We start from the raw sequence: 25470 nt of genomic DNA on the forward strand, positions 1-25470 counted from the left end.
TATTATTAAGGATATTCTAGCAGGTAATGGCTATCCGGAAAATATGATTTCTCAAATAATTGAAAAAAGGAAAAAAAAGTTGATGGAACCAGAAATATTAGAAGAAGATGGGTCAAATCAAGAAACAAATTACATAACTTTGCCTTTTATTCCAATATTGTCACAAAAATTAATAAGAAAAAAACAAAAACAAAAAACATAATATAAAAACAGCATTTAAATCAGGACAAACTATAAGCTCTTTGTTAAATAAAGGGAAAGACAAGGTACCGAGAAATTTGCAAAAGGGAGTATACAAAATTCCATGCTCTTATGGTAAATTTTATGTGGGAAGAACACAACAGATTTTATAAAATAGGCTACAGCAACACAAGAATGCCAACGATTGCTCTCTAAAACAAAATAAAACACCGGAAACGTTTGAGTCAGCTGTTGCAGAACATGTTTATAATTTTCCTCATGACGGTATTTTATTTGATCAAACAAAAATAGTAGATACGTCTGTAGGACTTTTACAAAGCTTCAGGGAAATTATAGAAATAAAAAAGATAATATATGGGGGTATTAGTATCAATAAAGATGAAGGGGAATTGAGGATCAATTCAATTTATAATAGTTTAATTAAAATGCAGGCAAGATATTCAACCAGTACTGATTTTAATAATAGTTCTGAAACGAAAGATGTGAACATCTTGTGAACAAAGGTCAGAATGGGTTAAATGATGGGAAAAGTAAACGAACTGCAACTAAGCTTGCAACCAAACGAATCCGTTCAATTTATAATTCATAAATTGGTTGATGAACTTGTGAAATTTAATTAGGGGTTATGGGCCAAGGGTTAGTTGACATTTATTGTTTTTGGTTTAAGTATAAATGTATTTTTCATTTTTGATAGATTTCCATTTATATATTCTGAGGAGGCGAGTTGAATGAGTATAGACATTCAGTGAGTGGAAGTGTTTATTTAATATGTGAGTTTTGTTTCCTATTATTTATATTTTTTCTTTTGTTCTTTTTCTTTCTCTTTATGTGTTTAGTATGTTTTATTTTGATGTAAGTTAAGTTTTTTTAGAAAAGAACATTTTTTGTTTCATTTTATATTTTTTTTCCGTTGAGAAAGGCTCCCGGACGTGGGGCCGAAATATTCGGAGTATCTTTGTTTAATTAAGTGTTTATTTATTCTATTCACTGCTTTATAAAAATTAAAACCCGTTTTTTTGCTTAATTTTTCGTAAATTACCACAGTATTTTTTCACAGTAGCGTGGGTACGCTTGAGTAAATAAATAACTCCTTTATTCTCCGTAATCGCATAAAAAATGCTAGAATCGGACTGTCAATTACATCTTAAAACACTTCCTCACATTACGCTTAAAACAACCTCAGAAATAAAATTACTTACAAAGTAGGGCACAAATGACGACAAGTATCGGACAGTGGAATTAACAGTTAGCAGGCTTAGCTTTTGAAATTAACCCACAAGCAACTGTTGCAGGGATTCAGTCGGAAATTTTCCACATATTCAGGAAATATATATCGTTGACGTTTCAGACGAAAGAAATTTGAAGTCCAATTAAATCGCCAGGTCATGTTTAAGAGTCAGTAGACATAATAAAACTTAAAACTCAATCAATTTCAATTAATTTATTATTCGAATAAAAACATAACAAAAACATCAATAGCAATAAAGATCCTAGAAGAGAACTTGTCAAGGACAAAAAAAAAGAAAAATTAAAGTAAAACTGAAAAAAAAGATAGAAGAATAAAATATGGATAATTAAAGCTAATTGATGAAAAATTAAAAGACTGAACTACATTATAAGTTCTATTACATTGTTTCACACCGTGTTAAAATATGCGACTAACTGAATACTTGAGTGTATTTTATCTCATTGGATAACGGATTTGTAGATGAGAGATTGCTGGGTAGCGATAGAAACATATTTAGGGATTATAAAGGCTTCACCCTAGGCATTGTAGTTTTGACTATATAATAACAGACAGATCGCATTACCTCTACAGATCACATTTTTTTTTTTTTTTGATAACAGTTTCAATTTTTTCTCTGCATGAGATGCCACCTTTCACTCACGACTAATTCACTTGCTGGTATTTCTAAGACTAAATAAGCTTAAAACGAAAAAATTTGAGATACAGGTTTTACCCTAGGCACGGTAGTTTTGACAATATAACTACAGACAGATCGCATAACCTCTAAAGATCACATTTCTTTTTATTTTGATAACAATTTCAATTTTTTTCTCTACATGAGATGTCACCTTTCACTCACGACTAACTCACTTGTTGGCATTTCTAAGACTAAATAAGCTTTAAACTAAAAAGTTGAAATACAAGTTTCACCCTAGGTACGGTAGTTTTGACAATATAACAACAGACAGATCACATTACCTCTACAGATCACATTTTTTTATTTTGATAACAATTTCAAATTTTTCTCTTCATGATATGTCACCTTTCACTCACGACTAATTCACTTGTTGGTATTTCAAAGACTAAATAAGCTTAAAACTAAAAAATTTGAGATACAGGTTTTACCCTAGACACTATAGTTTTGAAAAATATAACAATAGACAGATCATATTACCTCTACAGATCACATTTTTTTTTTATAACAATTTCAAATTTTTTCTCTACATGAGATATCACCTTTCACTCACGACTAACTTACTTGTTGGCATTTCTACGACTAAATAAGCTTTAAACTAAAAAAGTGGAATTACAAGTTTCACCCTAGGCACGTTAGTTTTATCAATATACAACACACAGATCACATTTTTTTTATTTTGATAACAATTTCAATTTTTTTCTCTACATGAGATGTCACCTTTCACTCACGACTAACTCACTTGTTGGCATTTCTAAGACTAAAGAAGCTTTAAACTAAAAAGTTGAAATACAAGTTTCACCCTAGGTACGGTAGTTTTGACAATATAACAACAGACAGATCGCATTACCTCTACAGATCACATTTTTTTATTTTGATAACAATTTCAAATTTTTTCTCTACATGAGATGTCACCTTTCACTCACGACTAAATCATTTGTTGGCATTTCTAAGACTAAATAAGCTTTAAACTAAAAAAGTTAAAATACAAGTTTCATCCTACGCACGTTAGTTTTAACAATTATACAACACACAGATCAATTTTTTTTTTTTTTTTTGATAACAATTTAAAAAATTTTCTCTACATGATATGTCACCTTTCACTCACGACTAATTCACTTGTTGGTATTTCAAAGACTAAATAAGCTTAAAACTAAAAAAAAATTGAGATACAGGTTTTACCCTAGACACGGTAGTTTTGAAAAATATAACAACAGACAGATCACATTTTTTTTTATAACAATTTCAATTTTTTTTTCTCTAGATGTCAGCTTTCACTAACGACTAATTCACTGGTTGGTATTTCTAACACTAACTAAGCTTAAAACTAAAAAAGTTGAGATACAGGTTTTACCCTAGGCACGGTAATTTTGACAAATGTAACAATAGACAGATCACATTACCTCTTTAATGTCATTTTTCGTTAGCCAAAGTACTTGAAGACTTGGGAAATCGCCTACATCTATCTCTATGTTTTCCAATTCACTTCTTATCAAATTTAGCCGCTGTAACCTGGAGAAGGTAAATATTAGTTTTTAAATGTAAAATCAAATTCAAGCCCTATTAGCAAGACTTTGGAAAATTCTGTAAAGACAGGCCCTAACTTGAAATAATTTTCAAGTTTAAGTGTATAATATCTAATATACTGAAATTTTAAACATTTTAAATTTAAAGATTTGATTTTAATAAAAAAAATTGGTAAAATAAAAAGCATTCCAAATAAATAGGACAGACTCAGCATACCACCAATAATTTATCTCCCAATGTAGGCTACCTTTTTTTTAAATACCTTTTTTTATCCCTTTCTTTCTTGTTTTTTAATTATTAGGTTTTTTACTGTTTTATTTTAGGTTTTTATTTTTTACTGTTTGTTTTATTAGTATTCACTAAGAGTGTTAATTATATTAGTGTTTAATGTATTGTAAATATATCTACTGTTATACTGTTGCCAATTTAACAAGATACGAGATGCACCAAATACGAAATATGAACCTGTTTTGGAAAACAGCCTCCAAATAAATAATGAACTCAAAATAATATATGAACCCTTAAAAAAAATAATAGTTTGAACCGATTCATCTTTTATCTGTAAAGCCTTATTATTTATTCATGCGTAATATTTCATTTTTGTAAGCTTTTATTTTTACAAGTGTATGTGCATTAGCGTGCATTTGTAATAGAAACATATTAATTGATATATAAAAGGTTCATGTATATAAGTTATTAGTTTCTTCTGGGCCACTGAGATCCCTTTGTCTCTGGACGGCAGCCCTCGCAAGGTTTAAAAACCTCCAGATTGAGAGCAATGTTCAAGGGTCTCGCATGTGACCCATAGCTTCATTAGTTAGTTTCTCATTTTATCCTTCCAATTGGGCGTGACTTTTTGTACGCACTAACAGACGTAAAGTATATTTCTTCTCGAAATTGAATTTTCTGAGTAAATAATTCATGGTTACAAGACTTTACGCAGCATCACAGTCACCCACCAAATGAGGTATCTGGCATTTGTATACTTCTACTTCAGTTGTATACTTCTAAAATATTTACCAAAAACTGAATGCTAAGCTGTTCTCAAAGGGGGGTCAGTAGGACACTACAGATCAGGATAATCAAAGCGTGACTGCCAATAGATTACCCTGTTGACCCTCTCTTTGAGGACAGCTTAGAAAACAAGTTCTGGAAATTATCCCAGGAGTGTGAAAATTTTCAGTACGACGTCTAGGCGAAACAGCAATTTGAAGCAACACAAGTTTGTATCCTCCATTTAATCAAGCTTCTATTGTGCGAATTAATTTTTGAAATTCGAAATACAGCCCACAAAACATAACCCCTCCCTCCATTTGCATCACAGCACTAAAACTATTCAACTGATTTAAGGTATTTGAATTTATCATTATATTACTCCGTAATGCTACCATCATGGTTGCAGCGATAGCTGCAACATAGTAAAGAACAAATTTCAGTCCATAATACTGAATATAGCACCGTTAAATTCACTTGTCATACTTTAGAAAATGATGGCTTAAACCAAACAGGCTTTTAGGATTTAACATAGAAGGATCTACCGAGTTTACTTAATTTTCAACTTTTAGGGGGTGCTTGGACTTGTCCTTTTGATAACTAAGGTTTCAGAGTACAGAAGGAAGACCATAGTCATGGGCAGAAACAAACCCCAGTCGTGAGGGGAAGGGGGTTACTGTAACAAATCTCAAGAGGAAAGCACACTTTTAAATTAGCATATCTTTCGAGTAGGCAACACTCTTCGAATTCACAACAAGTCAAAAGTTTATCAACTAGTATACAAGCCCCATGCATGGCAATAACCATAATTACCACAAATTATAAAGACCATTGTGAATTTACCACATTTTGTGAATTGCAAATTACCACAGTTAGCACAATTGTGAAAATTACCACAAATTATAAAGACCATTGTGAAGTATGGCGAACATTCGAAAAATGTTTGATATATCTGATTATTGATTGTGAATCTGTTTTTTTTCCATATTCTTCACAAAAAAATCGCGGCAAGTCCAATAACGGCCTATAATAAGACATACACCTAGAAGTTCAAGGTAAATTTAACAGTTGATTAAAGAAGCAAACTTTTGATGCTTTAGATTGGGCGTAAAATGTATTTAAAAGCTACAAGTGAAACCAACGGTGCAGCGTTGCTAGAAAAAAAGTCAAAACAAACCTAATTGAGTTTAATTACAATTTATTAAAACTTGGAAATAAATTAAAGCTCAAAGTTTCTTTGGATCCACCTTCAAACTTTCATACAGTAAGCATATTCTTTTTCAATTCTTCCCAGGGAAATAAAGAAAACTAGATCCCAGGTGCTAGACCCCTAAAGTACTGTGGCAGCTGTTAGATGTTTGTTATATCATGGGTCAAAGTAGAGAAGCAATACAAGCAAAATATTTATCGGATTGGACTCAAAACCTCGAAAGGTAAAAAACCCTGTCAGCTCATGACAAGATATGCAGATGAGCAAACGAAAAGGTTCCAAAATCTCCCTCCCAGATTCGCACCTTTGAGTTGGATCATAGCTAGACTTGTTCCACTTTAATTCTTGGCCTGAGCATTATTTAAACACAATTATGTTTTATCAAATCGAAAAGTCACTTAAACATAAAAATAAATTTGAGATTCTCGATTTCTAGATGGACTTTTCGAGAAATATTTCCGAGCAATCTAGAAAAGACACAAATTTTAAATCCGAATATTTGAAAAAATAATTTTATATTCTCCACGAGAATTAAGTTACATGACCCCTAAAACGTTTACTTTGGAATCGGGACGGCTTGGTCTTGCTTCTCACTTATTCTATTTAGTAGACTAGAAACGAAATCATTTATATTTTTTTCTGGAGAATTTCACGAGCTTCAAGGCAACTTTTGTTCTCTGTTTCTTTCGTGTTTTTTTTCTTTTTTTAATGTCTTTCATTTTTTATGCCTTACTCTGTAACTGTTTTCCTTGTGATTTCTACTTTGATTTGCATTGTATTTTTATGAGTTTTCTTCGTGTTACTCCACGTATTATACCTTTGTCTAGTGTGGGTCAAAAATAAATAATAATAATAATCTCCGTTTTTATGCTCGTTTCCATCTAAAAAATCAATACATCAGCAGTGCTCTGTAGCATAGTTAGGACAAGATTAGTCTCCAGATAGTGTAGATAGTGTAGATCCAGATAGTGGGGTAGTTTAAAAAGCACCCATTAAGGTTAAACGTTGGGACCACAGTGTTTATGAAGTCTACACTCCACTCCCTAAGTAAAACGGCCTATTCAAATTACAAAATGTATGGTTATATCCTTATAACTTACGGAAAACTGTCTCGGAGGAGAATAAAACCTCTCGTCTGTCCCACCTCGGGGGGCAGCAGCACCCATTTTACCTTTTTTTGTCAAAAGCCGGTTTTCTATCCTCAGCCCACCGTAAAAAAAAATATAAAACAGGTTTACTAAATTAAATAAATACAAATAATATTTATATTGAGACTTTTATAATAAGCTTCATAATTTGATAAACACAGCGCCTTGTTTGTTTTTCGACCTTGAGAAAACCTAGGCTCCTCCCTCATCTGTCTTTAATACACTTTGTACAAGACACTTTTATAGCTGAGAAAACACCAATGAAGCGAAGCTTGCTTCTAAACGTTTTTGGTGCCACAAGCCTCCCCCCCCCCAAAAAAAACGGTCGCCGTAAGATCCTTTTCTAATAATTTGAGCTTATGGTAGATTACAACTAGCTTCATCTGAGATATTTGTAACGGGATCTTGGTTTCACATATACCATGTACCGTTCTTAAGTTTTTTTAGTCTCCAAAAATACACAAAAGAGGGTCAGTCGCCTAAAGACCCCCTTATGATAAATATTTGAGGTTAACTGTCTACCTTATCCGTATATATAATTATTTCATTAGTTATTGATTGATATACGCTTATTAATTTTTCAAAGATATATGTTTGTACAATACAAAGACATATATTTGTATTGGTAAGTACACTTAACTTAAATTAATTAATTAATAAATAATATTTTTTCGTGTGACAGCGCTGAGTCTTGATCAACAGCGGCCCCTTGTTAAACTCATCATGACCCCCTGAGTGAGAAACAATTATAAAATTACCGTCGACCAAGATTCAATATCATTTTGAGAGAGCTTTTGTGAAGTTCGAGAGAGCTCAAATTTCCCAGTAATGAGCGGTCCACCGTGGAAACTGTCGTTAAGGTTCTTCACCGGTTCGAACAGGCAAAGATGATAACTAGTGGATATATTATGTTCTGGCGAGCAAAATTGTGCTGATGATCAAGCTATTACAGTTGTTTTCTTAGACTCTAGGTACTAGTATGTCGACTGAGTCAATCAATGACCCGAAGGAACTAATAGCTGTTAAGCTCAGGAAATATTTTTCGGCCATTCCAAGTTGGATATGATACTCTTCACAAGAGTTGGCTTTTTCGACCCTGTAATCTATGGAAAATAAGCCATACAAACAGAGTCAGTCATCAGTCCATCTCCTCGCTTCTCCGATAATTCAATTCCAAGCAACAAAGTACAAAAGAACTGGCTCGAATCCAACTGAACTACACATCATGACGTCGACGTCTGACGTCGAACTATTGACGTCACTCCTACTAAGGCAGGGATTAACCGAAATGAATCACCAGAGATTTCTGATCAAGAAGACAGCTTGTGTGCTAAGTTTTTCGCAAGACAGGGCTACGGATGAACCCACCGAAAATAATGTGAAAAATATAGACAATTTCAGCATTGCCCGTGTCAGCGCAAACATTGTCAGGGCATATGACGAGAGCCGTCCTTGCCGAGTGGTTAGCGCACTCGACTTGAAATCATGAGATCAGGGGTTCGAATCCTGGTGTCGATGGCTGTTTGGTTTGGAACAGGGGTCAATGGTATGAATCTGTAAGCTCAGCCCGAGTCGACCCAATCCTAAATGGGTATCTGGAGAAACCTGGGGGGGGGGACACAGGAAATGTCAGATGATTTACCTCAAACAACGCATTGCACTCCCGGCCGAAGACAGTGAATCCGGAGACCGGTACCTGTGCAACGCAGACCATTGGTCAGCATGCGAAAATTTTTTAGATAAGTTTATATGAACGAGTCTCTTAAATAAGTCTCTTGTTAAGCGAGAGACGACGATCAAGAAGAAACAATTCACATCCGCTGGAGTTTTGCAGTGACTACTTTTGAACTTCCCTGAAAATAAGTGGAATTGCATACATAAATCTCCCAGTGCCTGAAACTTCCGTACCCAGCGAGAGTGCATTTAGCATAGCTGGGGACTTCACACGAAAGCGGCGCTCACGAATGACTGCAAAATCACAAGGACTTCGAATATTTTTAAGTAAAAATTTTTAATTTGTGTGTTCTTTTTGTATACTTGGTCTTATTTATTAATTTATATCAGTGTTCACTTTGCTCTTATAAACGTAAAGGAAAAAAAACACAATTTCTGTTAAAACGGTCGTTTTTAAGTAAAAAAAGGTCATTTTTGTTTTTGGTTACCAAACGGATTTCCGTTCTTTTCATTATTTCTGTTTCTGTTCACTTTTATAAATGCCGTTTTTACCGTTTCTGTTTTGGCCAAGGACAGAAACGGTGCCAATCCCTATTTCCGTGATGGCTATTACAAGCCCGGATGGGCCAAACACGCGCTTCAGAGTCATTAAACACAGAAGAAAAATATATCTAATAAGGTAGCTCGGAGGAAAATAAAGTCAAAATATAAAAAGGTTAAAAACTATAAAAATGATAAAAAAAAACAATTAAAACCCGTAGAACTTACAATGGAATTAAACCAAGTAAAAACATAAAGACAATTTAATCTTGTGAGCAAAAAATAGACACCATCTAGAAAGAAAAAAGCCCATAAAAAGAAAGCTCAAAAACCATTAAAAGACCATAAAAGACCATAGCTCAAAAGACCATAAAAAGAAAGCTCAAAATTTACAAGATGAACAATACACAATGAATGTTAAAAATGAAGAGAGGTTAGGGGGGATTCACTCATTTAATATATCAACTACGTAATGGAAAAAAGTTCTTTTATATATTCCTGTGGAAAATCTTATTAGGGTAAAATTGTAGATTTTTGTTGAGGCAGAGCGTGGGGGGCAGGGTTGAAGGCGCAAACATTGACTAGGGGTAACCAAATTTGGCCGGGGATAATGTAGGGAAGTGTTGGCAAAATTCTGATGGTGGCACCGTTGCGTTAACGTTGCTTGTTTTCTTTTTCCCGTTTTCGAAATAAATTTGTGTAATTCATGGGGACCTCTTGTGAGGTGTGACAGATTAAAAGTTCAAAACTTTTACAAGAGAGATTAAAAGAGAAGGTTATGGACCCATTATTATTGATAAGATGTCTCTATTCATGAATTTAGTCTCAGATAATGTAATTATGATGTCTGTATTTTGACACTGTTTTTCTTTCATAGAACAAGCATAGGCAAACATTCGAATATTTGCCTGTGTTTTCAGTTTGATGTATTTCAGCAATTGCATTTTGAAGCTGCTAGGTTCCAGAGAAAAGCAATCTTAAAAATTCTAACTTTTGAACCAGGAAAACCGAGTAGGGTCTCCATGTACTTTCTTAATCAACACAACATGGCTAATAATAACATCTGCCAATTTATGCAATAAAGAAAGTTTTGGTGTTAATCTGTTTTTTGTCTTGACTTCGAAAAACGAATTCGGCCCAGCCAGGCTGGTGATAGTTCTTTTTGGAACAAATCTTATTTAAATGATCAAATCTAATGAATTAAGAAAAACGGTCCATTGTATCTAAAACATAAAATAAGGCTAAAAACATTAGGATTGTAGCATTAAAAAGGCTTAAACACGATATTTTAGACGGTGTATATGAAAACTAGATCCAGTTACGAATAATTTTTCTTTCAGAGGGAGCTATTTGTAGTCTACTATAAGGTTAATTATCATTATAAATGGGTCTTAAGAAGATCGCCTTTTTCTCATGATACCCGTTCATTTTGTATGGACTTTATACAATTTAGGTGAAAATTCACCGCTGAGCAGCAGTATGTCCTCTGAAACTGAGAAGTCACCAAACTAGCTTTAACGTAGTTCTAAATTGATTGGCTATCTCATGATCATCACTCGATAGCATTTTGACCTAGTTTTTGTAAGTATATGTGAAACCAAGATCAAGGCATAAAGTTTAAACCCTAGGTCCTAGATGGCTGGCCAAAAAGGATGATATTTGGTGACCCGTCATCCTTCATCCACAGAGCGTCCCCTAACCATCTCAACCTTCCTCTCAGTAGAGCCCCAGAAAGGGGGTATAATCACATTTTTCGTTGAGCTTACTGTTTGAAATACGGTTAGTCAGACGGGTATCCGCAAGAATCCGTAGATAATTCCTCAAGAAAAAATTAACGAATCTTCCTCTGTCTTTCGAAGCGCCCGCGTTTCAGAACCATACTTGACAGCTGTCACCATTCTTTGTGCTGGTTTAAAATTCCTACAGGAATTTTATATTCCTACAGGAATCAGGTTTTAAAACATGGAATTATCAGCTCTGATTGGCTTGCAAAAATACATCATCGATGTAAACCATTGGAAATAGAACACACCTTCCACCATGAAATTTAAAAAAAATTAATCTCTGTCTTCCTCTATGGTAGTATCCTATGAACTTTTATTTCTATTATCCTTTTCACTGCTATTAAACTTGCTAAATGTGTTGCTGTCATTGAATTTGCGCTTTTACTGTGAAATTTGACTGGAAAGACGGTGATTTTTTTTACTTCCTTTTCGTCGGCGAGATTGTCAATCAAAGCGAGTGACACCACAGGAAACTCCCAAAGCGGCGAAATCACTCAAATAATAATTCCTGAACTGATTTTTAGTGTTTCATGAAGCTTCTTGCTGTCCGGTTCTAAGCCGGCTTAAGCACTTCGGTGTAGACTTGAGAAGATAAGTGATCCCCGTCCTGCACTGGTATCCAGGATCATTGCTTTTCCTGAGGCAAAAATGATTTAAAGAACATGAAAATTGGAACTTGGAATGTTACAACGTTAAAAAATGACTATCGTATCGACATTTCGACTGACGAATTCAGAAAATTCGAATTGGATTTATTAGAAGTTTCAGAAACTCATACCCCAGGGGTAGGAAGCATGAAATTAGGTGATATAAGATTTGTTTACTCAGGCAGGAAGGGTGGGGTGGACAGGCAAGGAGTAGGGTTCATGATGAATAAGGAATCTGCTAAGTCTGTTTAGGCTGGGAAGGTATTAATAATAGAATAGTAATTGTTCATTTTATGACTAAAAATTTTAGGGTATCAGTTATTGTAGTATACGCCCCTGTAAAACCGACTGACAGAGATAATAGTGACTCAGATGAATTTAATTTACAGTTACAGGAGCAAATAGACAGGGTCCCAGGCAGAAATATGATGTTATTACTGGGAGATTTTAACGCCCAGGTCGGTAGATATAGGGATAGATGGTAGCCTAGGTAAGTTTGATGTAGGAAAAATAAACCGTAATGGATACAGACTTTTGCAATTTTGTAGGTATAACAATCTATTTATAACCAATACGGTGTTTGGTCATAAAATGGCTCATAAGTTAACATGGTATTCACATGATGGTAAGACAGCTAAACTAATTGATTATGTTACAGTAAACCGAAGATTGGCAGGATCGATACAAGATACAAGGTACATAAAAGGGCTGTTATCGATGTTAAAAGTAAAGATAACCATCTAGTAGTGTCTAGGGTCAATTCAAACCTGAAATATCAGAAGGGTAAATACCTCCCGGGAAGTTATGATGTTGGTAGACATCAGGATGAGAATTTGAGAGAAACTTTCCAGGAACAGTTGGATACTGAACTTGAGAGTTTAAAAATTGATAATGTGGAAGATGGTTGGAATAATTTTAGAAAAATAATTTGTGAAGTTGCTGAAGGTGTCTTAGGGAAGAAAGCTAGAAATGCAGCTAAGAATATTAGTGAAAAAGCTTTATGTTTAACAGAAAGGAGAAAGGACTTGTGCAAGAATTATCTGAGTGATAGATCATATGAAAACAAAAGGATTTAAAGAAAGTGGAGAAAGCATTAAAATATGAACTAAGGAGGTGTGAAGTGGAGGCCATGGATAAAATTGCCGAGGACCTGAAAGATGCAGCTAGTCGGCATAATAGTAAAATATTGTGCTAGCATGTTAACAAACTGAGAGGGAGTAGTCAATCCGGACTTATCCCAGTTAAAGATAGGAATGGGGCCGCAATTAGCGATAAGGAAAAAACTAAGAGAGATGGGCTGAACATTTTGAGAATTTGCTTAACCGAGATAGAGTTGCAGAAAAAGATATAGAGGAAAATAAAAAGTTTGTGATACCCTGGATGTGAAGGAAGATTTGTTTTGTGAGGAGGAATTAGTGAAATCACTAAAAGGATTAAAAAATAATAAAGCTCCAGGTGCTGATAGTGTGGTAAATGAGTTTCTTAAATATGGTGACTCTGAGGTTAGAAATAAGTTACTGAAGAATATGAATATGATTTTTGAAAAAGGGGAAGTACCTAACGATTTTAGGAAAGCTTTAATTAAACCAATGTATAAGAAAGGTGATAAAAGTGAGTGTGGTAATTATCGAGGCATTAGTCTGGTCTCTGTAGGTAGTAAATCACTTAGTAATATGATACTTTTTAGACTGAGAGATGCCGTAGACAAAGTTTTAAAAGCAGAACGATGCGGTTTTAGAAATGGTAGAGGATGTGTCGACCAAATTTTCACTCTTTGGTTAACAATTTAGAAGTGCCTGAGTTGTCAAACACCTTTGGTCCTCAGTTTTATAGATTATGAGCAAGCGTTTGATTATATTGATGGAGGAGCCTTGGTAAAGGCCTTATGCTGGTTTGGTTTACAAGACAAATGCATTAAAGAGATCAGTGCCATGTACAAGAATAACACCGCTGCAGTTATGGTAGAAAACAAGGTTTGTATATGGATTCGTATTATAACAGGAGTTGAGCAGGGTTTTGTTCTATCATCTTTTATATGGATTATTTTGATGGAATTTGTCTTAAGGAGCACAGCAAAGGCAACGGGAGACCACGGAATCAAATGGAGAGGAAAAGGTCTCCTGGACTATGCTGGTAATTTAAGCATCCTAGATGAAAGTGTGAACAAAATGAATGAACTTTTAGATGTTTTGCACGTTCAGGGTGCTAGAACAGGTTTGAAAATTAATATTAAGAAGAATAAATCACTAAGGCTAGAAATAAGAGAAGATGAAAAGGTGACGTTGGGTAATGAAAAGATTGATCAGGTGGGCAGCTTCACTTACCTTGGTAGTATTATTAGTGAAGATGGTGGGGGCAGTGAAGATGTCAAAAGTAGAATAGCCAAGGCTGAGGGTGTTTTTTTCACAGTTCAAAAAAGTTTGGAAGAATAGGAAGATAAGTCTGCAAAACAAGATTAGAATATTAGAAGCTACAGTGATTACAGTGGTCAAATATGGCTCTGAAGCATGGACGCTCCGAAAAAAGGGTGAAGATTTGCTAGTTGTTTTCCAGAGAAATTGCTTAAGGATTGTTCTGGTTACCCGGCTGACTGACCGTATTTCCAACAATAGGCTGTACGAGAAATGTGGATCAATACCGATCTCTAGGGTTATAACAAAAGAAAGGTTGAGGTGGCTAGGGCACGTTGTGCGGATGAAGGATGACAGATTGCCGAAGATTGTTCTTTTCGGCCAACCGTCTAGAGCTAAAGGGAGAGCAGGTCGTCCTCGTTTGGGGTGGGAGGCCATCATAAAGAAAGATTTAAAGGAAATGGGAACTTCGTGGGCGGGTGTAAAAAGGGAGGCTTTGAATAGATTGGGGTGGAGGAGGAGTGTGCGTAGCTGTGTTGGCCTCAGGCGACTTGGTGCTGCGGTGAGTTGTTTAGTAGTAGTAGTAGTAGTATGCTAGAACATTATTAGGGAATGTTTTTTTCTAAGCTTAATAAAGAATTGCTCTTTAACTGAAAAAATTAAATTCATACTTTCTGATTATGTCAGTTTCATTATAAGTGAACATCTCCATTTCCGGCACGAAAAAGGGGAAATTAAATGGGGACTCGGGGCGTCTCGGTGTGGCCTGCAAGATCCTCGCTGGAAGGGGGTGCCATCTAACATTCTGCCATATAGCATTCTCGAAAAAATCCGTAAGCGTCATCTAGCATAGTTAGTTTGATGTTCAACTATCTAGTCCAGACCAATTATTTTGGTATGCTACAATTTTGGTTTTTGAGCAAACCTAAATCAAAGTTTGGGAAATATCCCCCCAAAATATTTTTTCTTTAGATTTTCTTCGTTTATTCTTTTTTAGTTCAATGAAATTTAGTGCTTAAGGTGCAAATGAAAGCCAAATTATATGGTCATTTTATGTGGCCATCTTGTGGCAAAACATTCGGAAGAAAAAAATAACGCTTGATTTTATATATGGGTGTCATCTGTTATTTAGTGGGACAGTAAAATATGGTACACACTGGAGCGTATCGTAGTAGTAACCAGATGAGACCAACCTACGAAGTAGAGGGTATTTTATCTTCTTCAAAAGTGTTTAAGTACACCCAGGTTGTCAAAGGAGCATAGGTACAATGTCTCCAGAACAGAATAAGGTGTTAAGTTTCAACTTTCCGGGAAATTAGAGGAGGAGTAAATCAAAAGATACAATATATCCAGATTGTCAAAAGGGTGTATGTGAAATATTCCAGAAAAAGAGGGGAGGTACATTGGAACTTTCAGAGCATTTTATGGGGATTTGGAACTAAATCAAAAGACACAATTTCTATCCAAGTTTGTCATTAGGGCATATTACGGCATCTTAGGAACGGATAAAGGTATTAAGTTGAAACTTAAGGACCTGTTGAGGGGATTTTTATAACTATACATGGATGTTAAAATGGTCTATCTGCAATATATCTGGGATGGCCAAGGGCATTAAAGTGAAACTATCAAGGGATATTGCAGTGCATATTGAACAAAGTCAAAATGTACTCTATGTATGCAGGCTGTCAAAAGGGCATATCAACAATATACAAGAAACAGCTGAAAGCAATACATTGAACCTACGAGGGTTACTATTACTACTACTTATGCAATTAGTACTACTTCATTTGTGACTTTTTCAAACTGTGACTGCTTTCAACTGTTTGAATTTGTGACTACTTGCAACTGCAAATACTTGTGAATGTGACTGCTTGCGACTGCGACCCCAACTAATTGTAACTACAATTGCCAGTGCATATGACTTTGACTGCATCAACTACTTGCATATACCAAACAACAAGACAATCCCTCAGAACTGGACCAATGCCAAAGTAACAGGGATAGACTGGCTGGTAGGTTTTCCAGCTCAAAATTCACAACTCTGACTACGTAAGCCTGAACCCACAAGCTTGGGTCTAGCAACGAACTTTAACAGGGTCAACATGGAACAGTCCTTCTCAAACCCAAAGTCAGTTCTAGAAAAGCTTCAGAAGCGTCAGTTCTAGAAGTAACATATACAAATGTGACGAAAATTCTGCGACCACAGTTCACGTTCCCCCTTTAAGTGTTTGGGGACAGGGGTCAAATGACAGTGTGCTGGGCAGGGCAACATCCTCAGAGAGGTATAGCGAAAAATGAAATAATAAAATGAAAAGTAGATTAATACAACTTTAAACTGAGTTTGAAAACCGATTTGCTGATTTCACAAAGATCTCACGTAAGATGGATATTTTTAAAATCCCCTTAGCAGTGGATATTTCTCGGTTATCACTTTTCTCGATTATCGGACATACATTTAGACGCAATATTATACGTCTCTACTACAAAAATGCAAGCTAATTTAAAAAAAACTTGCATGTCAAATACAACAACAGAATCCCATTGATTGTATCAACTACAATAAATGTAGTAAAAATATACATTAAGCGTTTTATTTTTAAACCAAAATATTTCCATATGAATATTGTAGATGCACTCTAATTATTATAGTATACCTACAATACTACCCTACAGCGTAATGACGTGTGACCTAAGTACAGCCCGCGTAATATCCCAATATAAAATTTTGGCCCTTTTGCAACAAAAGGTTGCCGACCCATGCTTTAAGGTATCGTATGCCCTTAACTTACAGCGAATAGCAATACTGTTTGCAGTTTTTACCTTTTAAGGCGACCAAGTTGTCGGAGATTCTTCCAAAACTTCAGTGAATTATGCTCCAGATCCAATATTCTGCATGACTCCATACAGTCTATTGAATCTATTGAAGTGATTTGATTCCAAGAAACCTGGAAGAGATTTTTAAAGCTTCTGCAATCTCTAAAGAAAAACAAAAAAATCTCAATAAAGTCTCTACAAAAACCTATAAATTGGCACGTTTATTCTATTTTGTCAATATAACTAGAAATTTATTCTGCAAATTATTTTTTTTAATCAGTTGAATCCCAACCCTGTAGAGAGGTAAATTGGGCTATAGACCGAGTTAAACCAGTTTGAACTTAGTGAAGGTTGACCAGTCTGAATGTTCTTCAAAAATTGTGATTGGGAAGCATCTTTAAAATTAAGATAAGAAGTTATGACATTGGTTCATTTCGAAAATTTAAATGAACAATTAAACCTTACATGCTGATGCAGATTTTTGGATCTGATTGAACAAAAATAGTTAACAATACACATTTATTTAGCTTCCAGAGGTAGATGGGACTACAACCCAAGTTCAACAGGTGTGAACTTAATGACGGTTGAGCAGTCAGAATGTCTTCAAAAAATTGTGATTTAGCATCTTTAAAGGTACAGCGCAAAAAATGAACATTAGAGCTCGACCACTAACGTTAAAACCAAATTAGACGACACTGGGCTTGGAAAACACTAAATATCTGTGTTTGTAAGACACATTTAGTGTCTTACTGACAAACACACATTTGGACACATGCACATTAAATGTGTGTCTGTTACCGGGAAAGACTGAAATTGGATAATATCGACTTTCATCGGTGAATGTCAGAAAACACCAAATACGTCGGTGAAACATCAAATATTTCATTACATTCTTGTACATTCGGACCCTCACCGGCGTATGTCGACAATCACAGATATGATCTGGTGAGTGTCCAAAAGAGTGGAGTCGATGAGAAGGCAACAGGTTGTTTCCCACCAAATCCTTTTCTCTGCCTGGGTTCAGTCAGATTTGTCCGTCTTATGCAAGGCTTGATGGTGACAGGTTAGGTTAGCTCATAAATCTCAGAAATAGGCTAGAAATAAGGTTAGATTCTCAGAAATGCTCAACATTCACCATAGGTGCATGGTAAATGTCGATACTCACCGATGAAAGGCAGATATAAGAATATTTAACAAACATTTCAGAAACACACCAAGCGACTATGTGTTTGTTGACATTCAGTGAATGTCGACCTTCACCAGATTTCTGTCTTTTACCGAAACATGTCTAAAACTCACATTTGGTGTGTTTCAGCCCCATGGGTATACTTATCAACTAAGCATTTGAGATAAGTGCCAATAGTTCTTTGTTAAGCTTTTCTCGAAGAGATGATCAGCAGTGATAAATATTCAACAACACTAAGATCCTCCTAATCTACATAACCCTGCCAATCCTCCTTTTCAGTACAGTTTAGCAAATAGTTTTTGGCTACTATCTCAAAAGTGCAAAAATGTCAGAAAAGACCTTGAGACATGGCGACGTTATCCTCTGAATTTTAGTAGCAATGATAAGGTCACAAAATACAAGGATTCTATGGATTCCAAGTTACCATGAAACTGAACAAATAATTATCCAGAGTTGGTTACACTCATAAGAACGGAGGGTAATATCCAACAGGTGACAAATTGTATAATAAGGATGAAACTAGATATTAGCCCACCACTAATTAGGCTTTTTAAGTGCGGAGGCAATATGCGTCTGTCAAAACAAAAAATCGCTAAGAAGAGAGAAAGGAGGACAATGCCGCTTGAGACTCAACTTAGTTTTGTAAGCCCACTTTTAATAATAATAGTAATTATAATGATAATATTAATAAGATAGGCATAGTTTAGGCGAACAACTAGAGCAGGATTTAGTTTGAGGCATATTGGTCCAAAGGTGTAAAATTCTATTCCCCTGGATATTAGAGAGTGCGCTGATTACCAGCAGTTTTGCAGAATGGTGGTGAAGTTTATCTCTGATGGTTGACTGGTCAACCATTTGGCTTGTTGTTTTCTTTTTTTTTCTTTTTTTTTTCATTTGTTAACGGTGTTTATTAATTTGTTGTAATTTTTAATGCGTAGGCATGTGCGCAGGCGTATTTTGTAGCATTATGTATATTTCATAAATAAAATATCTGTATCTGTATATAGTACACTCACAGTCCTAGAAAACGTAGCTAGACATAGGTGTCATCACTTTGTTTTTGATTGGCTACTGTTCTAGCCTGGCATTTTACATTTTAACGAAGGTAGTGAGTATTGTCATTCTTATCATCCACACTGTTTCATCTAACATACGACTTGATAAAGATTTTGTTCTGACACAGATTACATCTGAAGCAGTTAAGGTTAGTCAGAGAAATGGCCCTTGTGACGCCAAAACGCACCCACTGTAAACACACCTAAGACACAATTTATTATGTTAGTAGTTTTATACAATTTCTAAGTCATATATGGCTTTCCTATTTAGGACCAAGATCAATGAGCTCTCAACAACCCTTCTAGGCCAAATGGGCGCCCCAAAAGACATAGTTTTTGGTAGTGATTATCTTAATGAAGCCATGCACTACAACCACTGAAAATCACTTTTGTTTTAATAGTATTCTGTATCACAACTAATTGATGCATAGCTTTCCCATCCAGAAACAAAGTTAGTTCAGTCATTGACATCTTGGCAATTGTTTAAGCTGTCAATTATTCTGTCAATTAGCTGTCAATTGGTTTAGCTGTCAATATCAGACACTTGCACAAGGGAGAGAGGTGGGTCAATGCCCCTCCTACTCTGAAATTTAAAGGGTTACTATTGTTATATCCTACACATTTTCTATAGAATTCACCAATTAATTGCGTCCTTTCCTAAGTCCCCCTCTCCCTAGAGAGCCATACACAACTGCCTTATAAAAGTAGCGTCAATCCATAAAAAATTAGGGGGAGAGGCAAATTTGTAGTATTTTTCAGGTGTATTTTTCTGAGAAGGGTTAGACCACCCTGAGGACGGTTAGCTGCCATGTATACAAGTTAAACATAGGATTAGAAGCTTGAACAGACCATTAGTTACTAACCTGCAAATGCTCAATATAAGGAAAACACTTGCAAATTTTCCTAATATCGGTCCATGTGTACTCCATTCCAATTAGAACTAAATGTCGAATATTCGGAAAAACAGCTTTACTTTTTTCAATTTTTTCCAGACTCAAAACATTGTAGCTAGAAGTAGATAATTCTAGTTGTAAATTGACACTGCAAATTCGTCCCAATTTCAATCTGCTTTGATTTAACTTAACAACTTGTAAATACAAAATAAACTATACATACACACAACTAACGGGGAAGGCTCATATGACTGATGATGGACGGCGACAGGCCTCTAAATATCAACCATTAACAAAATTAATAATAATAACAATAGCAATAAACAAAAGGACAATAACACTTTCTCTCAATAAACCATTAATGCATTGACATTATTTCTAATTCTCAAAAGTGTTCAAAATCTTTGCAATCGATTTTATGACGAAATCGAAACTTCGCTTCTGTCAAAAAACAAAAGATTGAAAACAGAGATTTTTTTTAAAAAGACTTGGTCCTACTTTAATATTCAACCCTCAATTTATTTATTAAGCTGACTCGTATCCTTGCATCGTCAAAAAATAAAACTCCAATCATAATTCCCTTTTTTCCCTTTTTTTAGCCTTTCATTTTCTAATTTTGTGGTTTTGTATTTTATTTATTCATTTTTTTCTGTCACGTCGATGAGTTAAATTTTATGTTTGTTACCCCAATAATTACAAGCTCTGTTCTCAGTCGGGGGTGCATAATTGTTGTGTTATTATCTTGTACTTGGTCAATTTAACATATTTCATTCATTCAGCCATTCCTGTTGATTCGAATTCCAGTGTTTCCTGAATTTAAATTGTCTCCGATTGAGAATAAAAAAAATACTTCTTCGCAATATTTAGCTTACGGAAATCCTTTGGAATAGGAAAAGCGTCTATTAACACTCATTGGCACTTGAGTTATGATTTTAATCCTAACGTATTGGCATACGCAAGACAAATTAGAAAAACCAATAATACTTAATATCCCCATTTTCATCTGTTGGCGAACCTGGCCCAAAGGGTATTAGACCCCGATGCCATTTTTGAGCCTCAAATTTTTAGATCTACTTCTTTGGGTCTTTCTCTTGGATAAGTGTTTACAGCCATTTCAAGGACTACTTTGGCTAAAGCCGCTTTTCGGAATTCCTAAATAGAAGCTGGTAAGAAATCACAGTCAGTAAAAAAAAGAAGCAATATTACCATGAAAATCAAAAGGAAGGGGAAGGGGGAATATCCCCTCCCTGGGAAAAAACAACAAATTAAAAATATGCACAACAACATGACAATGAGAAAAATTCCTATTTAAATCTTGGTAAAAAGCAAAGCTCTTGCTAGCACTTGCCTCCTTGGGAAATTTGCTGGTAGCACACATGAATATTAATACAAGCAAAATGAACATCACCTTAAATTGAGCATCTTAAGTTTTGGCAAACGATCAATTATCTCGAAGACGTCTGTCCAAAAAGACAATAGGGTAGAATCTAGATGCAATTCTTCCAAATTGGGACAAAGACTTTCAAAGCCATTGCCACCATGTGATACTGGCTGTGAAGATACACTTGCTTCTTTGAGTTCACCCAAGTTGCTATAATAAATCCTTATTACTTACACCAATTACACCTTATCTTGAAAAGACCTTTATGTATAAAAAAAATTAAATCAACCTTTTTATTCAAAAGAGTCTGGTGAATTCTACATTTGCTAAGAGTAGATCTCAACGATGTAGAATTATTTGGCTTTAAACTTATTTCTTCTTTAATTTCACCCAAATTACTATGAGAGAAAAGCAAAAATCCTTAACCTTTGAACACTTTAAATACCCTGTGCACAGTAGCGGTTTTAGGCCTCATAATCCGGGGGGGGGGGCTGCAAGGTAAACCATAGGAGTGTAAAAGTATAAAATAAAAGGAATTTAATACCAGATATAAGAAAAACAGGGGTGGCAGTTGCCCGCCCCCATGCCTAGGCCTAGAACCGCCACTGTCTGTGTAGCCACTAATTTATTAAATTAATCCTCAAATCATTTAACTTTAGCTAGTCAAGTTGTGCTTTTTTGCTTTTTTTGGAAGGAACTGCTTGAAAAAAGCAAGTCAGGTTTAAAACTACTGATAAATTGTCGGATGATGTCTTTAACGTGGATATCCCACTTTAAATTTGAAGAAAGTGTGACGCCAAGTAGTTTAAATGAGGACAAAGAAATTTCAGGAGGGATAGAATTAAGAAAAAAGGGTCAGAATTTAAAGAAACAAATCGGCATAATCATGGGCTTGAGCGGTCTGCTGTCTTGTCTAAGTCCATGACTTCATCTTCAATATCACTGAGTACGCTCATAGGGTTGCGTTTTATATTTCTGAAGCAATTTTCAACAACCGTCGGGTCATCAACAAATTTCCATCGGTCAGGCAATCCATTTGCGAGGCTGTTGATCATGACTGAAAAAAGTAGGGGACCTAGGAGAGTACCTTGGGGTATGTCATTGTGGACAGGGAGAGGATATGAATAATGATTCTGGTATTTGACAACCTTCGATCTATTTGTTAAGAAGGAGGCTATCAATTTCACCAGTAAGGGATCAATATTGAACTCGCTGACAAGTTTCTCAATTAAAATATTATGGTTAATAAGGTCAAATGCTTTCTGAAGGTCGATGGAAATTGAATTTAGCCAGGAATTAGGCTTTTCGAGGATTTTCCCGATGTGGTCAATAAGAGAAATGAGGTAGTGGGAAGTAGAGGTGGATTTTAGGTTCACGAGTTGCTTCAAGTCAGTAAGAGGTAGGATTTTTTACTTTAGCCAGTCTGCAAAGAATCCTTCATAAAGTTTTGAGAAAATAGGAGTAAGAGTAATAGGACGAAAGCCTTCAAAACCAGGCTTTCCGTTTTTCTTTTTCAAACGGGCAATGAAACCCTGTTTCCAAATTGTTGGAATTCGCCCAGACTTGGTAATCTCGTTAAACAGGAAAGACAAGGGCTTAGAAAGGAAATCACCCGAAGCACTAATACAGGGAAAGGGGATATCCAAAGGACAAATACTTGTCTTTCTTAGTTTTTGAATTCTTCTTTCTATCTCAGACGGGGAAACAGTGGATAAAGAAGTGGAAAGGGCTCATGTTGGTAATTGGTCGGATAATGCTGGAAGGCTCTGGACAATGGAAACGAGGAATGTATTTAGATTATTGGCCGTAATTTCAGGGGACTCGGGTATATTGAAGTTAAGCTGCTCAAGCCTCCTGTCATACAGTTTTTTAACCTCAGAATAATAATTTTTTGGTTTATTGGTGAACAATGCTTCGATCCTGTTCTTTTAGTACGATCGATTTATTAAGAGAGAAATTTACAAATTTCTCTCTTAATTGATTTTCTTAGTTTATTGGCTTCGTCCGGTTTACGATTTTTGAAAAGCTTCAATTTGGTTCTAATTAGTGTTTTTATAGTTTGGTTAATATAGAGTTTGTCCCTGGAACGCTATTCAAATTTTTTTTCAGGGAAACAAATATAATATTTATCAATTAGCTTTTTATGGAACGTAGCCATTTTCTCATCAAGATTTTTTAAAATATAAATATCGGACCAATCTTCAGTATTCAGCCACATACCAAAAGAAAGAAGACCAGAATTTTGAAGAGGGCGATAAGTGCCATAAGTTATTGAGAAAGAATGCTTAAAATTTGAGGAGGGGATAAAAGAATCGAAAGATGATAACTCCCACCTAATGGAGGCAAAGCTGAGGGAGGGCTGTAAAAAATTGTACATATTAGTTAAAATGACATCAAGAGAGGCATTTCCCCGAGTCGTTGGTATTTTAACAAATTGCTTTACTTTAAGTGAGGAGCAAAAATAATCCAATTTAAGGTCGTTGGCATCGCCAACTAAAAAAAAGACCAGTATTGGGGTACTTAGAAATACCGAAATCAGCACATTTCTGCAATTGATGGATGAATTTACGTTTTGACTCGATATTTTGATTTGGGGAATAATAGAAAACAAGTATTGCAATAATATTAAATGGACGAGGGAGAACTTTTGGTCTAATACTTAGCCTGAGGATTTCATCATACTCGGATAAACTAGGGACTCGAATAACTTCTGTGTAAAGGTTACTTTTATTAAAGAACAAAACACCGCCACCTTTTTTTTCCGAGTGGGTGGTCTAAAGGACGGAGTTTAGTAGACTCTGAATAATTTGTGAGGCACAGGGAACCTGGAACGTGGGATTGTGCTTCAGTAGTATCTGTAATATCTATTAGATTTGATTCTGAAAGCACCTCGAGTTCAGTAAGCTTTTCAAAATTAAGACTATCCGCATTAGTAACTAAAAGTTTAGGAAAAACAAACCGATTGGGGAATCTCGACAGGGAGACTTGATGAGTTTGATAATTTCCTGGGTGGGGTTTTAAATTTATATTAGAATGCTGTGGAGTAGAAGGCTAAGTAAAGGATTTACCTTGGGGATTTGGAGGTGAGGGAACGGGCAAGGATACAAATGAAGCATGATGATGAAGGTGCGACTTGTTTCCAGTTGGCGTGAAGAAAGAACAATCAGGATTTATTACAAGACCATTATTAAATGCAAAAGGTCTGACAAAGACCTGAGTCACGTTGACAGGGTGGGCACGAGGGATAAAACGAATGGGTTGGAGGTGGGGTTTCGTGGAGATAGGGTAAGAAGGAGGCAAATTGGGAGAACTTTTTATAGGGAGGAAAGGGGGAGATGGGAAGGTAAGGTGGGAGGTAGGAGAAGGAGGGATGGGTACTGACGTTTCTAAGAGGCTGGGTATAATATTGGAACGAGGATTTTTTTTTCAAGAGTTTGGGACGGGAGCTGGTTAAAAGAGGAGGGGGAGTAGGAAATCGAAAGCGGTTTGTTAATTGTTGAGCTGTGTTTGACAGACTTTGGTGGGAGATTTTTGCTTGGGTGCAGTGTACTAAAAAAGGACGGCCAAAGGGGGAGGAGTGACTCTTACAATTTATATCTTTTACAGATTGGTGCAAATTTCTTCCTGGGGTTAGATAAAAAGAAGGAGGAACCTTAACGTGAGCTTTAGTGCAACCAAAGCAACGACCCCTAGAAAAAACGGTACAGGTATTATTTAGATACTTGACGGTGGCATGGGACCGATAAGGTGATGAGGACTTAGCCTAGCCCAAGGCCAGAGTAGATTTTCTGTTTTTTGACAAATTTAAATTCTTAAGGGTGATCGATGACCTAGAAGCATGGGCCAAATTACAAGCACTGTCGAAACATGATAAATCTGCACATATTTTCGAAAGATGATCGAAAAAACAGCTACTATTTTTGCACATCCTGAGATAAAATGTCAACAAACATGTAAATACTGACAACGATTCTTTTTTCTACAAAAACCACTCTCGTAAAACCTGCATATAATATTACGTTCTTTATTAGTTAAGGACTTACGCGTAACTTTTTATTGAACTATTTAAGGAGTTACAAATCTGATCGCTCGGGGCTTGTATATAATTATTTATTTCAGAGCTAAAGGGAGACAAGCGTAATTT

At 35.5% G+C, this 25470-nt stretch overlaps 1 protein-coding gene across 4 annotated transcripts in view; it reads right to left on the reverse strand.

Annotated features, from left to right (window-relative positions):
* The window catches only part of Tbce (Tubulin-binding cofactor E), an 81134-nt gene that overhangs the window by 39157 nt on the left and 16507 nt on the right, over positions 1 to 25470 (reverse strand). For all 4 annotated transcript variants that reach the window (XM_089090370.1, XM_089090369.1, XM_089090367.1 and 1 more), the window contains 4 exons: positions 21354 to 21536; positions 19916 to 20060; positions 16818 to 16942; positions 3527 to 3635 (listed from right to left, as the gene is read on the reverse strand). In XM_089090370.1, coding sequence (XP_088946496.1) covers positions 3527 to 3635; positions 16818 to 16942; positions 19916 to 20060; positions 21354 to 21536 — 562 coding nt within the window. The remainder of the gene's footprint in view (positions 1 to 3526; positions 3636 to 16817; positions 16943 to 19915; positions 20061 to 21353; positions 21537 to 25470) is intronic.

The sequence above is a fragment of the Artemia sp. Qi Xiang Cuo genome, chromosome 6 (genome assembly GCF_049724085.1).
Source record: "Artemia sp. Qi Xiang Cuo chromosome 6, ASM4972408v1, whole genome shotgun sequence".
Classification (NCBI taxonomy): domain Eukaryota; kingdom Metazoa; phylum Arthropoda; class Branchiopoda; order Anostraca; family Artemiidae; genus Artemia; species Artemia sp. Qi Xiang Cuo.